This window comes from Aquarana catesbeiana, linkage group LG09 (assembly GCF_042186555.1).
Source record: "Aquarana catesbeiana isolate 2022-GZ linkage group LG09, ASM4218655v1, whole genome shotgun sequence".
Taxonomy (NCBI): domain Eukaryota; kingdom Metazoa; phylum Chordata; class Amphibia; order Anura; family Ranidae; genus Aquarana; species Aquarana catesbeiana.
This window is the reverse complement of record NC_133332.1, coordinates 121,968,963-121,984,154: the sequence shown is the minus strand read 5'-3', so window position 1 is coordinate 121,984,154 and position 15,192 is coordinate 121,968,963. Positions and strand designations below refer to the sequence as shown.

Below are 15,192 nucleotides of genomic sequence, written 5' to 3'. Positions count from 1 at the left end.
AGGTGACCGTTTGTGGAATTACTGTTGAGCTTCTGGGAACTTTGTTGAAATTATTCCAGAGAAAATTGAGTACTGTCCGTGAAATTATTCCTGAATCTTTGCGTCACTTACTACTGAACCCCTGCACTCTGTGTCCCTTTAAGCCACAGCCAGTATTCCGCGCAGTGAGCCCAACTTATGATCCTGCACACAGACTCACTGCTTTCAGAAAATACCCCTGACCTGAGCTCATCATTGCGCATTCATTCCAGATGCTTGTACGTGACATCACATACATCACATACAAGCATGTGGGCTGGATGAGAGAGGTGGATCAGCAGGATGAGTGTGCCAGGACAGGTAGATGTATCTCATCTCTGTTTCCTTTCACTACTCGTGTCCAGTCAGCATGTCGCAATCATAGCGTGTCCAATCAGCATGTCACAATCATAGCGTGTCCAGTCAGCATGTCGCAATCATAGCGTGTCCAGTCAGCATGTCACAATCATAGCGTGTCCAGTCAGCATGTCACAATCATAGCGTGTCCAGTCAGCATGTCACAATCCTAGCGTGTCCAGTCAGCATGTCACAATCCTAGCGTGTCCAGTCAGCATGTCACAATCATAAGCGTGTCTAGTCACAGTGTGTTCCAGTCAAAGCGGGTTCCAGGCACAGCGTGGTTCACTCATAGCGTGTGCTGTCATAGTATGTTCAGGCAGGACGTGTTCAGGCAGGGCGGTTCGGTCTAAGCATGTTCCTGTCACAGCGGTTCTGTCATTGCAGGTTCATCATAGTGGTGCTGTTACGAGTGCTCTCATAGCTAGTTCAGTCACAGCTAGTTCAGTCACAGCGGGTTCAGTCAGAGCGGTTCTGCCATAGCATGTTCAGTCAAAGCGGTGATGTCATATCGGTTCTGTCAGCATGTTCGGTCATAGCGGATCAGGCACAGCGGTTCTGATTTAGCATGTTCGGTCTCAGCGGTTTCTGTCATAGCGGTCATGTCATAGCAGGTCGGTGCTATGCAGTTTGGCATACACCAGCAGCCATTTCATCTTCGTTTGTTTCCATGTCTCATCGTTCATTTTCGTTCATGTTTCTTTGTTAGCTAGTGCCCGCTTCACAGGATCTGTCACGTCTACAAATCCATACGGGCTGAGGTTTAGTTTTTAAATGATTGTTGACCACAATCTTCTCGTCCGTATAACACACGTCACACGTTTTTTCATTTCATTCGACCTGCCATTGGGAGGGCAAGACAATGGTGCAGATGTCATTTCACCATTGAGCTTACCCTTGGGTCAAAAGCAGTCCTTGCTTCGAAAACCTTTTGCCAGCACTACATTGGATCTTGGGTACCTGCAGGGGGATCAGGGTTTCAATTCATTTAGTTGATTTCCTGTTGCATGGAGACCCTGGTTACCGACCACAGATCTGCAGTCCCTCTCGGGGTGTGTGCTGAGTCAACATCCTCTTGACGGCCCACAAGTGGTAGGTCCGGGCCGTATATCATTCTCTTCCTGGGTTCCACTCTTGGCTCCAATCTCTTAATTGCAAGGTTTCCTGGGGAACTGCTCAGGTACGTCAGACCATTTTATTTTTTGTCTGATCCCCAGCCTGTTCCAACAAAGGGAGCTTACAGTCACTTTGGGTATGCTGAATCAGGCCATGAGACTTATTCCACAGGATGGAGTCTGGCCCTCCTTCCCCTGTTCAGGACTCGGACTTGGCTTTCAGGTTACAAGGAGAAGCATGACCCGATCAAATCATGTGGGACCAGTTTTCTGTGTGTCTGGTATGGTTTCTCCATGTTTAAACTATGCATATTGCCATAGCGCATTGGTCTTATCCGCCAACCATCAAACACATCCATCAGGTAGCCAGCACTTCAGACCCCTGCAACTCCTGCCAGTTCGTCCATTTTTGCGGCTTACCCTCTCACCTCCCCATACCAAGTATAGGTAGGCCAGGGGTTCATGGGAATTTCACAGGACTACTTAACTGGTGTCCGCTTTTTGAAGTGTTCGATATTCTTGGCCATTATTTTGCAGGGGCTCCCTGGTCCAGCCCTTGCTCCCTTTCCGCCACGTATCCTCTCATTACAAGCAGTTTGTTCTCATGTCTGGGTTTTCTTGGGCATCAGGCTTAATCCAATCATTCACGGGACATTTATTCAGGTTCTGGACAGCTTCTCAGGTTTCAATAGGGGGTCCCTTCTTATCATGAAGTTATGAGACGGTGGTTTTCCTCCTGTCATAGCCAATACATACCGGATACATGTACTGTAGCCATCCGGACACGCGCTACTCTACTAGACGGATTGTTACCTACCCTTCATCAAGCTTTCTTATCATGCCTAAATTTGTGTCTTTTTGCCCTATTTTCAGGCATACTGACCAGCTAAGCCAAGGCACACCTCAGCTAACCTCAGGGCACACCTCTGGTAGTTAGGGTATCGCATTTCCAAGTGAAGACTCTGGCTACCAGTTCAGTGTTCGGACAGATGAGAATAAGATAGTTCAGTGGTGAGACAAAAGAGCATGGGGGTACAGCGGTGAAGCAGAAGAGCATGGGGGTACTGCGGTGAAGCAGAAGAGCATGGGAGTACTGCGGTGAAGCAGAAGAGCATGGGGGGTACGGTGGTGGAACAGATGTGCAGGGAGGTACAGTGGTGGGGCAGATGAGAAAGGGGGAACATTGGTGGGGCAGATGAGCAGGGGGTTACAGTGATGGGACAGATGAGCAGGGGGTATAGTGGTGGGGCATATGTGCAGGGTGGTACAGTGGTGGCGTAGATGTGCAGGGGGGAAATGTGATCTGAGGTGTGGAGTTGCAGGAATTGGAGCTGGTCTGAGGCGTGAGAGTGCAGGATGTTAATTTCTAACTACTACTCAAGTAGTTTAAAGCATTTACTTTATAGAAAATCATTTTCGTGGTTGAGAGTGTGAAATAGACATTTTTTTGTTATAAAATCGGCACTCTCAATTTCTTTGAAAATATTTTTCGGCACGCTGCGCTCTAAAGGTTGCCTACCCCTGGTTTAGGGGGAAGTATCTGAGGGAAGGGGGTTGCTGGCCATTACTTCCCATCTGAAGGGCATTTTACAGCTTTTTGCTGATGGTGAAATACCAGCTTAGCTCAGTTTTGTCACAATTCATATTTCTATCATGTCACGTGTAATGGTGGTTAAATGAGGAGAATATTATTGACGTGCAAACCACAAAGGTACGGCTATACCGTGTGCTTATTATACAAAACAGAACATGGTTTGCTGCTGATACAGGAAGCTAAATACAAACTATAATGTAGTCTATGGTTCACACATCTATTATTAGAAATGTCAGATGTAAAAATTCCTGCACTCTTCCTTTTTTGTGAAATACTATGACACAGTGGGGTAAATTTACTAAAACTGGAGAGTGCAAAATCTGGTGCAGCTGTGCATGTTAGCCAATCAGCTTCTAACTTCAGCTTGTTCAATTAATCTTTGACAAAGAAAACTGGATGCTGATTGGTTTCTATGCAGAGCTGCATCAGATTTTGCACTCTCCAGTTTTAGTAAATCAACCCTAGTTGTTCTAAACTGCATATGATGTGACCTTTCAAGAAATGGGTAAAGCATTTTTCAGAAATATAGTAGGCCATTGAATGGGCTGTTCTCATCTTCACCAATGTATGCATCTGCCCCTAGATGATAACCGCTTGTTCAAAGAAAAAGTGTACTCCGTACTGTTCAAGCAATATATACACACAGTATCTCACAAAAGTGAGTACACCCCTCACATTTTTGTAAATATTTTATTATTTACATGTGACAACACTGAAGAAATGACACTTTGCGACAATGTAAAGTAGTGAGTGTACAGCTTGTATAACAGTGTAAATTTTCTGTCCCTCAAAATAACCCAACACACAGACATTAATGTCTAAACTGCTGGCAACAAAATTGAGTACACCCCTAAGTGAAAATGTCCAAATTGGGCCCAAAGTGTCAATATTTTGTGTGGCCACCATTTATTTTCCAGCACTGCCTTAACCCTCTTGGGCATGGAGTTCACCAGAGCTTCACAGGTTGCCACTGGAGTCCTCTTCCTCTCCTCCATGACGGCATCACAGAGGTAGTGGATTTTATTGACCTTGCGCTGCTCCACCTTCCGTTTTGAGAATGCCCCACAGATGTTCAATAGGGTTTAGGTCTGGAGACATGCTTGGCTAGTCCATCACCTTTACCCTCGACTTCTTTAGCAAGGCAGTGGTCGTCTTGGAGGTGTGTTTGGGGTCGTTATCATGTTGGAATACTGCCCTGCAGCCCAGTCTCCGAAGGGAGGGAATCATGCTCTGCTTCAGTATGTCACAGTACATGTTGGCATTCATGGTTCCCTTAATGAACTGTAGCCATGACCATGACACTCCCACCACCATGCTTGACTGTAGGCAAGACACACTTGTCTGTGTACTCCTCACCTGGTTGCTGCCACACACAATTGACACCATCTGTACCAAATAAGTTGATCTTGGTCTTATCAGACCACAGGACATGGTTCCAGTAATCCCTGTCCTTAGTCTGCTTGTCTTCAGCAAACTGTTTGCTGGCTTTCTTGTGTATCATCTTTAGAAGAGGCTTCCTTCTGAGATGACAGCCATGCAGACCAATTTTATGCCATTTCCCCCCACCCCCCATCCCATGGACAATGTGCCTGGATGCTGAGTTCATCCATGGGCTCTGATTGGCAGCAATGATTTGCACAGTTAGGCAGCACTGATGTCCACTGATGGGCAGCATGGATTGTTAGCACTGATGGGCACTGATTGGTGGCACTGTTAGCCAGCAATGATTGCCACTGATTGGCAGCACTGATATTCTGCACTGTTGGACACTGAAGGGCCCTTATTGGCACTGATAGGCAGCACTGATGGGCACTAATAGGCTGCACTGATTGGCAGCGTTGATGGGCACTAATTGGTAACACTAATCTGCACTGATAAGCATCACTGATTGACACTCATGGGCACTGATTGGCACTGATGGGCACTGATTGGCGGCACTGATTGGCAGCACTGATGGGGACTGGCAGCACTAATGGGCAGCACTGATGGGCACTGATAGGCAGCACTGATGGGCACCGATGGGCAGCACTGATGGGCACCGATGGGCAGCACTGATGGACACCGATGGGCCGCACTGATGGACACCGATGGGCCGCACTGATGGACACCGATGGGCCGCACTGATGGACACCGATGGGCCGCACTGATGGACACCGATGGGCCGCACTGATGGACACCGATGGGCCGCACTGATGGACACCGATGGGCCGCACTGATGGACACCGATGGGCCGCACTGATGGACACCGATGGGCCGCACTGATGGACACCGATGGGCCGCACTGATGGACACCGATGGGCCGCACTGATGGACACCGATGGGCCGCACTGATGGACACCGATGGGCCGCACTGATGGACACCGATGGGCCGCACTGATGGACACCGATGGGCCGCACTGATGGACACCGATGGGCCGCACTGATGGACACCGATGGGCCGCACTGATGGACACCGATGGGCCGCACTGATGGACACCGATGGGCCGCACTGATGGACACCGATGGGCCGCACTGATGGACACCGATGGGCCGCACTGATGGACACCGATGGGCCGCACTGATGGACACCGATGGGCCGCACTGATGGACACCGATGGGCCGCACTGATGGACACCGATGGGCAGCACTGATGGACACCGATGGGCAGCACTGATTGGCAGCATTGATGGGCACTGATAAGGGAGAGGGGGAGTTTCACATTCAGCAGATAACGAGGCTTGCAAGAGCCGCTCAGTGTGTGACACTGTCAGACAATGTAACTGCTTACTGGGAGGAAGACCAGCTGTCACAACTCAGCCGCGATGTCGAGGGTGGGTGGGACTGAACAGCTATCAAACACCAGCCAATGATTGGGCTGCTTAGGAAAGGGGGCGGAGCCCTCCCCGAGCCCTTATCTCATTGGCTGGTGTTTGATAGCTGTTCGGTCCCTTCCCCCACTGACATCACCGCTGAGTTTTGACAGCTGATCTCTCTCCCTGCAAGCAGTGACATTACCTGACAGGTCACATACTAAGCGGCTATGGCAAGCCTCACGATCTGCTGCTTGTGAAACTGTTTCGCAGGAAGTGCGGGCTACACACTCTCTTGAATACAACATTTCGTGGCAGATCTCCGGGAGACAGCTCAGGGTGATTAGGGTTTGCCCAGGCACACCCCGTGCGCACGCCTATGGAGCTGATGACTTCCTGTGCTGACTGTTATCAGCATTGTTCCCAGCTACCTTTGAGGACTACAGAACCCCCCATCAGTTTTCATGTAAAGGAAAAAAAGGGGAGTGTTCTGTAAACCTGTTCTGGAGTGACAGTGCTGCTTCTTTATAAATACAGTACAGTGAGTTGTCACCCTAGGACAGGAAGTGTGTTATTGGCAGGATCACCAGGAGAAAACAAAGGAAACAAAATAAAAAAAAAATGCAGCCAAACATCTAAAGAGACTGGCAAGTTGCATTGTATATTCTATTTTTAGGGGGATTAGATATGCTTTAGAAAAAAAAGTATAGCCAAACTTTTTTGGCTTTACTTCTCATATGGATCACAGGAATGCAGCTAAAGCCCGCTTTCGGCTGACATCACAAAGCCATTCCAGGCTCTTAAAAGATCCTGAACATATGGTCCGGATCCACCCAGGGGCCTGCACCCCCAGCTGGCTTAACCTCACAGCGAGGAGGGGCAGAGCAGAAAGCCACTTACTGACAGTAACCGGCTCTCTGCAGCCTGAAGATGAAGAGCTGAGTGATCAGAGGTGTTTGATCGCTCAGTCTGGAGCCAGCGGGGGACAGATGCAGCATCGGACTAGTGCTGGATCCACCTAGGTGAGTATTTTTTTTTCACCAATCCCAAACTTCTCTTTTAACAGGCCATGTTCTACAATGGTGGTAAACTAATATGTCCGAAGTGCAGGCACCCTGTTGTACCTCAATTTTACCTGTTTTTATCTTATGATCAGTTTGCATGTCTGGGGAGTAGAGATGAGCTTGAGCACCCTCTGAGCTCTTACTGAATTCTATACTTGCGCCTCTTCATTTACGTGAAAATAGAGTGCGAGTTTGGTTAGAGGAGAGTTCAGAGGATGCTGAATTTGTCTCTTATCTCTTCTGGAGAAGAATTGGATCCCAGGCCCAGGTTGTATACTGGTCCTGGACTTCTGTCAAAGTTGACATTGTTACTGCTCCTGGTTTAAATCCCCATCATATTTTGTTTCAAGAAATCACAAAATAATTGCACTTTACTGGTGTGTTTAGTGTACACAGGCTTTTCTGTGCCAGAACACACCAGTACTGCGTAACGCCACCTCCACTGCACTTCACTTTCATTCAGTTGAAGCTACTCTGACACTCTCTGCTGGAAGCCAATCTGTAGGAACCTTTGTGTAATATGTATGGTATCAAAGTCTGCCTTTAAGAGTCAAGTAAAGCTGGCCATAGATTGATCGAAAATCAGCCGGTTCAGCGAGGACCAGCCAAATATTGATCCATCTATGGCTATTCCTGCAAGAACTGTGTGCAAGTGATGGGGTGCTTCTGTGTGCACAGGTGCTTTTTGTTTGTGCATGTATGATTCTGTGCATGTGTGTAAATGTAGGGACGTGTGGATGCATACTTACAGTAAGTGCATCTGTGAGGGTGCCAGAGATTGCATAAGTGTGTGGGTGCCAGGGACGTGCGGTGAGGTCAGTGGCTGGTGAGGCACTGGCTAGTATCAGAGCCAGATACACACAGGTTACATAAGACACGAACGTTAGAGCAAGAGTAATAGTTCTAGTACTGGACCTCCTCTGTAACACTAAACAGGTGACCTGTAAAAAAAAGTGTTGTCTATGGAGATTCTTAAGTACTGAAGTTTGGCGCCATTCCACAAGTGTGCGTAATTTTAAAGCATGACATGTTGGGTATCTATTTACTCGGCGTAACATCATATTGTACAAAAAAAAAAAAACAGGCTAACTTTAGTGTTTTTTTGTTTGTTTTGTTTTTTTTTTTTTAATTTTATTCATTAAACAGTTTCTTTAAAAAAAAAAGCGTTTGAAGAATTGCTGCGCAAATACTGTGTAACATAAAAAGTTGCAATGACCGCCATTTTATTCCCTAGGGTGTCTGCCAAAACAGTATATATAATGTTTTGGAGTGCTGAGTAATTTTCGAGCAAAAAAAATTAAGATTTTTACATGTAGGAGGGAAGTATCAGAATTGGCCTGGGTGATAAAGGGGTTAATTACCATACGTAATATACAAATAATTATTATATATATTATTTTTTTATATATTATTTTTAAGGTAATTTACTATATTTTCAAAAACTGTACTCAAGCAGGTGGCTTAACCACTTCAGCCCCGGAAGAATTTACCCCCTTCCTGACCAGAGCACTTTTTGCGATTCGGCACTGCGTCGTTTTAACTGACAATTGCGCGGTCGTGCGACAAGGCACCCAAACAAAATTGACGTCCTTTTTTTCCCACAAATAGAGCTTTCTTTTGGTGGTATTTGATCACCCCTGCGCTTTTTATTTTTTGCGCTATAAAAAAAAAAGAGCGAAAATTTTGAAAAAAAAACGCATTATTTTTTACTTTTTGCTATAATATCCCCAAAAAATATATAAAAATACAATTTTTTTCCTCAGTTCAGGCCAATACGTATTCTTCTACATATTTTTGGTAATAAAAATCGCAATAAGCGATTATTGATCGGTTTGCGCAAAAGTTATAGCGTTTACAAAATAGGGGATAGTTTTATGGAATTTTTATTAATATTTTTTTTTTTTTCTTAATGGTGGTGATCAGCGATTTTTATTGTGACTGCGACATTATGGCGGACACATCGGACATTTTTGACACATTTTTAGGACCATTGTCATTTATACAGCAATCAGTGCTATAAAAATGCAATGATTCCTGTGTAAATGACACTGGCAGTGAAGGGGTTAACCACTAGGTGGCCTAGGGGCGTGTTTCTAACTGTGAGGGGCATGGCTGTGTGTGACATGTGACTGATCTCTGCTCCGATGACAGGGAGCAGCGATCCAGTGACACTGTCACTAGGCAGAACGGGGAGATGCTGTTTACATCAGCATCTCCCCGTTCTTCCTCCCCGTGAGGCGATCGCGGGTATCCCTGCGGCAATCGAGTCCGCGGGAGCCGCAACCCGACTCGTGGAGCTTGCCGCGCGCGCCCACTGGCCGCCTCTTAAAGGGGAACGTACAGGTACGTGGTTGTGCCTGTACGAGTCCTTCTGCCGCAGTATATCTGCGTGAGGCGGTCGGCAATCGGTTAATGGATTATAAATTATAACTTCCAACCAATAATTTCATAGTAAATAGATAAATAATAATTATGTTATAGCATGATAATATATGATTTAGCTTGATTAAAACAGTAGATTCTCATTCTCCCTCTTAATGGTGTGAGAAAAACATGGGATTATGGGTAACTCTTATACACATAAACGCATGTTTTTCCTTGTAGTTAGGAAGCTGGGCTGGATGGGGACAGACATCTGTCCCCTTCTATGACACTGCAGTGAGAGGCCTGCCTCCACTGCAGCATTTTTTTTTGGACAGCTTGGGCCAATGGTACTTTACCATTGGTCCAAGGCTCCAAGCTATCCATTGAGCTCAGTGCCTCTGACAAGAAGTGAGAGGCACTGTGAGCTCATCCTCTCAGTCTGCTGCAAACAGTGTGTGCCAGCTTGTATTTAAACTGGCCACACTGTATGTAGCTTCTGACAGGCTGCGCAAGGAGCCCCGTATCTCCGGAACCATAGATCATAGGAGCCCCAAATTTTGACCAGTGGTGGGGTAGGAGTGATTCTGATTGGTCAGCTTCAGCTCAGAGTATTGCTCTGATTTATCCTGGAAGCGCTGCAGAAAGAGGGAGAAGAGCAGGGATTCCAAATCCCGCAGACCACTGCATTGGCTCTGTGGGCACTGACAGCTCATCATCCATAGAGGTAAGAACAGTGGGGACTGGGGGTGGGGGGTGGGGGGGTGGCTTTAGGATGTATGGTATTAGTTCACATTTTCATTTTGTCTATAAAGGAGAACCTGTGCCCAGGCTACGGGCATTCAAGCATTTACATATTCTACTATTCTTCTATTACATATAAGAGGCAGTAAAAGAGCTTTAAAACATGCCCTTGTGGAGCAATTCGTTATCAAATTTTAAATTAGGAGCACTAAAGTCATTTACTACTACCGTGTTTCCCCGAAAGTAAGACATCACCCGAAAATAAGACCTACTTCCAGTTTTGCTGCTCGCTGTAATATAAGGCATCCCCCCCGTGATAATAAGGCCACCCCGATAATAAGGCCCCCGAAGCTACCCTAAAGCGTCTGACGACTCTGGACTGTAGCGGCGGGCGCCGCCGCGCAGCTCACTGATTGACCACAGTGCAGCCGGGGCTGTTCAGGCAGTGCAAGGTCTCTCTAAATCAGAGAACCCGTGCTGCTGCCAGGACAAGCTGCCGTCTTCTGCTCGCTCTGCCCTGACGGAGTCTGGCTGACTCACAATTAGACAGTGAGTCATGCGGGGCAGGAGTCGGGCACAATGTGTGGGCCAGTGCAATGTTGATGCGCCAATACTGGTGCATCACATTGTTCACTTTTTTTTTTTTAACAAATTTTATTGAAATGCCATACAGTGACATTTTCATAGACTTCTATTTTTCAGTGTGCAGTGACCCGCACTGTGCTGGAAAAAATCCTGCATGCTGTACTTCTTTACAGCGCACCCCAACCACACACCACCACAATACAATGTTGTGAACCGACCACACTGGAGACAATGCAATGTGCTTTGTTTTGCAGTGGTGGTGCGGTGGGACTGCGCTGGAATAGCCACCCAATGCATTCCCACCGCACTGATATTATAGGACCCTGAATATATCTAACTCATTTTATTTTTAAATAATTATTATCCCACACTGCTAAAATATGTAATTTCATTGACTATATTTCTTACAAAAACTCAATAGAGAATTTATATCTGTTTTGCAGCTGTTTGATGCAAATGACCTCTACACTGGTGAGAATTTTCCAAAGATCCTGAGCACTCTTTCTGCAATAAACCGAGCTACTGAAGGTAGGACATATCCACATATTATAATACTAGTAGGAACAGCTTGTAAGCATTTTTTTTTCAGTAAAGTTATTAAAAATGCAATCTTTTGGGATAACTTGGGTCCCTTGTGTAGGCTTAATACATTAAATGTGAAATATATAATGCATGAAGTACAGATCTAAGTTATCCTGCAAGCTTGCATCTGTAATAACTTAAGTTAGCCAATGAACGGTATAACTTAAATTGCAAACTTTTTGCATTAATCAGTGGCTAAGCTTATACTAGACTCTTCTACTCTTTTTAGTTAGTCATGTGACACCAGCCTACCCACGCCTTGGGCCTCTCCCATCAGATTCTTCATCTTTCCTTTCATCCTTCCCCTTTATCATCCTGCCCCTGTCCTCCCTTTTCTTTCTCACCTCGTACATTAGGCTCCTTTTTATTTTTGTATTCCCACTTCTATAACACCATCTTTATTAAACAGGTTCATAAAGTTCACTCGTACAAAGTGATGCATGCACTAGAACTATGAATATTACCTACCCACTTTGTTCTTCCCTTTAGCTATCTCCTCCTGACATTTTTAGAATCTCTTATCACCGTAACACCATATAGGATTATTTCTGTACTCTTACTTCAAGTTATTAACATTGATAGAAGTTGCGTGTTTGGTATAAATTTTGTGTACATATTTCTTTGACAGAACAGGCGTCGAAGAGGCCATGTTCCCGAACGCTCTCTCAGCCGCATAATTTTGCTTCCTCATCACAAACAAATCCTCAGGGAACAGACAGCTCATCAAAAGTTCTAAGAAGACATTCAAAACCTGTGGTATGTTATTGCACATGAATCCTTAACCACAGATGTAAATAATTTATCTATTGTACAGACTGTTTTTTTTATCGTATATAAGGAATCTGTTAATATTACAAGAGGCTTAAAGTTCCATACACAGGAGAGTTTCCTCTCATGAATCCAAGCACACAGAATGAGGCTGTTGTACAGTCCTGACCACAAGGTCCAATAGACTATTAATGATGGGCTGAACACCCCCGATTCAGTTTGTACCAGAACTCTCAAACCTATCCCATTTTGAAGGTTTATATGCAAGTTATTGGCCATAAAAAGGGTCTGGGGACCCAGGTACTGCCCTGGGGGACATGTACCAATGCAAAAAATGTTGTTTAAAACATTCGTTTTTAAAGGAGCAGTGAATTTATGGATGCTTAAAATGAAACAATAAAAATGAAAAATTCCTTTAAATATTGTGCCTGAGGTGTCACCCTTAGTCTGCCTGTAAAGTGGTGCATCTGTACCATGTGTAGAACCTGCTGCAGCAAAACTGACATATATAAAGAAAAAAATGTATTTAAATTAAATTCATGTAAATTGCCGGCAATACAAAAACATGCATGGGGGTCCCCCCCAATCCATACCGGGCCCCCCTCCTCTCATTTCCTGGAGTGGTCAGTCTCTCTGGGGTTCTCCTCCACATTCCCCCCCCTTCCTCGGGTGAGGCCCAGGCTTCTGGCTTAGGTGCTTCAGACACTCTGTCCACTCCCCCTCCAGGGTTGTCACAATGGGTGGTACACCTTGGCATTTGATGGTTGGGTGGGTGACCAGGCATCCGCACCACCCTGCTGCGGCTCTCCACTAATTTAGGCAGTGGCTTTGCAGCCTACTGAGCACTTGCGGCAGGCGGCCGAAAATTTAGGCCATGGCTTTTGCAGCCTACCGACCGGGCGACGTGTGGGGCGGCGCTTTCTGTTGCAGGCATCTGCCCTCCTTCCTCTGGTCTAGCCTGGTCCAGTCCCCACATGCAAAGGATAAGGCCATATGTGAACATGATCCTGAAACATTGCCATCTTCCCCACAATTCTGTGACACACTATGCACTATAAGTAGGCACTGCCGTGTCACACATTTCACAGAGCCTGCCTTCTGAACTTTGGAGGTGCTGCGAGGAGGTGTATCAGGAGGCAGATTCAGTATGGGAGTTACTGCTTGTAGACAGCAAGGTACCATGGAATGTGTAGTCCTCAGAAATTGAGCGTAAACAGCAGAGGAGAGGCTGAAAAGCAGGCAGGGAATGCAGGAAGTTGTGGAAAGAGATGGCCAGCAGGCAGGCAGAACTCATAACATGAAATTAGATTTCTTCAAGTAAGCTTATATTTGATTGTAAAGGTGGTGTCATAGGAAACGAATCCTAAGACAAAACAGGGCTGGTAATGTCCCTAATAATACATTTCTATAAAATGTGGAATGATCCTCTACAATAAAGAAATTAACAATAAAGCAAAGTGTATCAATATCTCAATAGACGTGCAAATAGAGTCCAGTTGAAAAAATGAGATAAAATAAATTTGATGAACTTCCTGCTCAAATATGAACGTGCTCTATGTCCCACAATAGTAAAAGCTTCTGATGATACCATTTGCCTTGACGAAACATGTCAAGCTAGGACGCACGGCGTGTTGGATCGAGCTTTAGATGCTATGCATCAAGCTTTTATCAATTTTATGGAGGGTTTATGAGGACCCAAATGTTCTCTTTATTGATTGCAGCAAGCTGTCACCATTAACCTCATTGTGAACTGTATTTTACTTTTTAAAAGTTTTAATAAAAAATTAAGCTGATTTTTCACTATGTGGAGCCCGTTTTTTATTTTATTTTAAAATGCCATTGGTTGTCCATCTGGAGCACTGATAGTGGAAGGGAGCTGTTGGTCGGAGTCCTTGTGTGGAGCCCATGATCGCTGAGACCTGCTCGTGGTCTGGATCTTGTGTAGTGTGGGAGAGCGGAGGACTTCTCTCAGGGCTGATTTCCGGGACCACGAACCACCAGATACCGCCGGGAGCCGGTACCAGCCACCACGGGTCACACAGACCGCAAAGTGCATTTGACCTCTCTTGCTGTAAGGTAATTAGGGTCAACTTTATTTGGTGAGTAGGGATCTTCACTTGTTTATGAATTGGTTGGAAGCACGAGCAACATGTTTTTCACTATTGTGATACATAGAGCACGTTCATATTTGAGCAAGAAGTTCATTCAATTTATTTTATTTCATTTTTTCAACTGGACTCTATTTGTACGTCTATTTGCATATTGATACACTTTTCTTTATTGTTAATTCCTTTATTGTAGAGGATCATTCCACATTTTATAGAAATGTATTATTAGGCACATTGCCAGCACTGTTTTGTCTTAGGATTAGTTTCCTATGACACCACCTTTTACTTCTTATCACTAGATTGAAACAGCTGCTGCATGGATTTATTGTAGTTCACTGTATATCCTAGGCGCAAGTGTTTTTTATTTACTTATATTGGATTGTAACTACTCTCTACATCATGGGTGCTCAACCTGTGACCCTCCAGCTGTTGCAGAACTACAGAACTGCAGAAGTTCCATGAGGCATTGCAAGTGGCTGACAGTTACAAGCACGACTCCCAAAGGCAGAGGCATGATGGGATTTGACGTTCCGCAACAGCTGGAGGGCCACAGGTTGAGCACCCATGCTCTACATGGTGGAGCCAACTACAGGTTCATCTCAAAAAATTTGAATATGATCAAAAAAGTGAATTTATTTCCGTAATTCAATTCAAAAAGTGAAACTTGTATATTATATAGATTCATTACACCGTAATATATTCCAAGCATTTCTTTCTTTTAATTTTGATGATTATGGCTTACAGCTAGTAAAAACCCAAAATTAATTATTTCGGAAAATTTGAATATTGTGAAAAAGTTCAATATTGTTTTCTCATGGTGTCACACTCTAATCAGCTAATTAACTCAAAACACCTGTAAAGGTTTCCTGAGCCTTTAAATGATCTCTGGTTCAGTAGGTTACACAATCATGGGGAAGACTACTGACTTGACAGTTGTCCAGAAGCCAGTCATTGACACCCTCCACAAGGAGGGTACGTCACAAAAGTCATTGCTAAAGATGCTGGCTGTTCACAGAGTGCTGTATCCAAGCACATTAATGGAAAGTTGAGTGGAAGGAAAAAGTGTGATAGAAAAAGGTGCAAGCATTAGGGATAACCGCAGCCTTG

The 15,192-nt window shown here is 45.1% G+C and overlaps 1 protein-coding gene across 3 annotated transcripts in view; it reads left to right on the top strand.

Annotated features, from left to right (window-relative positions):
- The window catches only part of ARHGEF6 (Rac/Cdc42 guanine nucleotide exchange factor 6), a 219,371-nt gene that overhangs the window by 42,680 nt on the left and 161,499 nt on the right, over positions 1-15,192 (top strand). For all 3 annotated transcript variants that reach the window (XM_073599229.1, XM_073599228.1, XM_073599230.1), the window contains exons 3-4: positions 11,071-11,155; positions 11,838-11,965. In XM_073599229.1, coding sequence (XP_073455330.1) covers positions 11,071-11,155; positions 11,838-11,965 — 213 coding nt within the window. The remainder of the gene's footprint in view (positions 1-11,070; positions 11,156-11,837; positions 11,966-15,192) is intronic.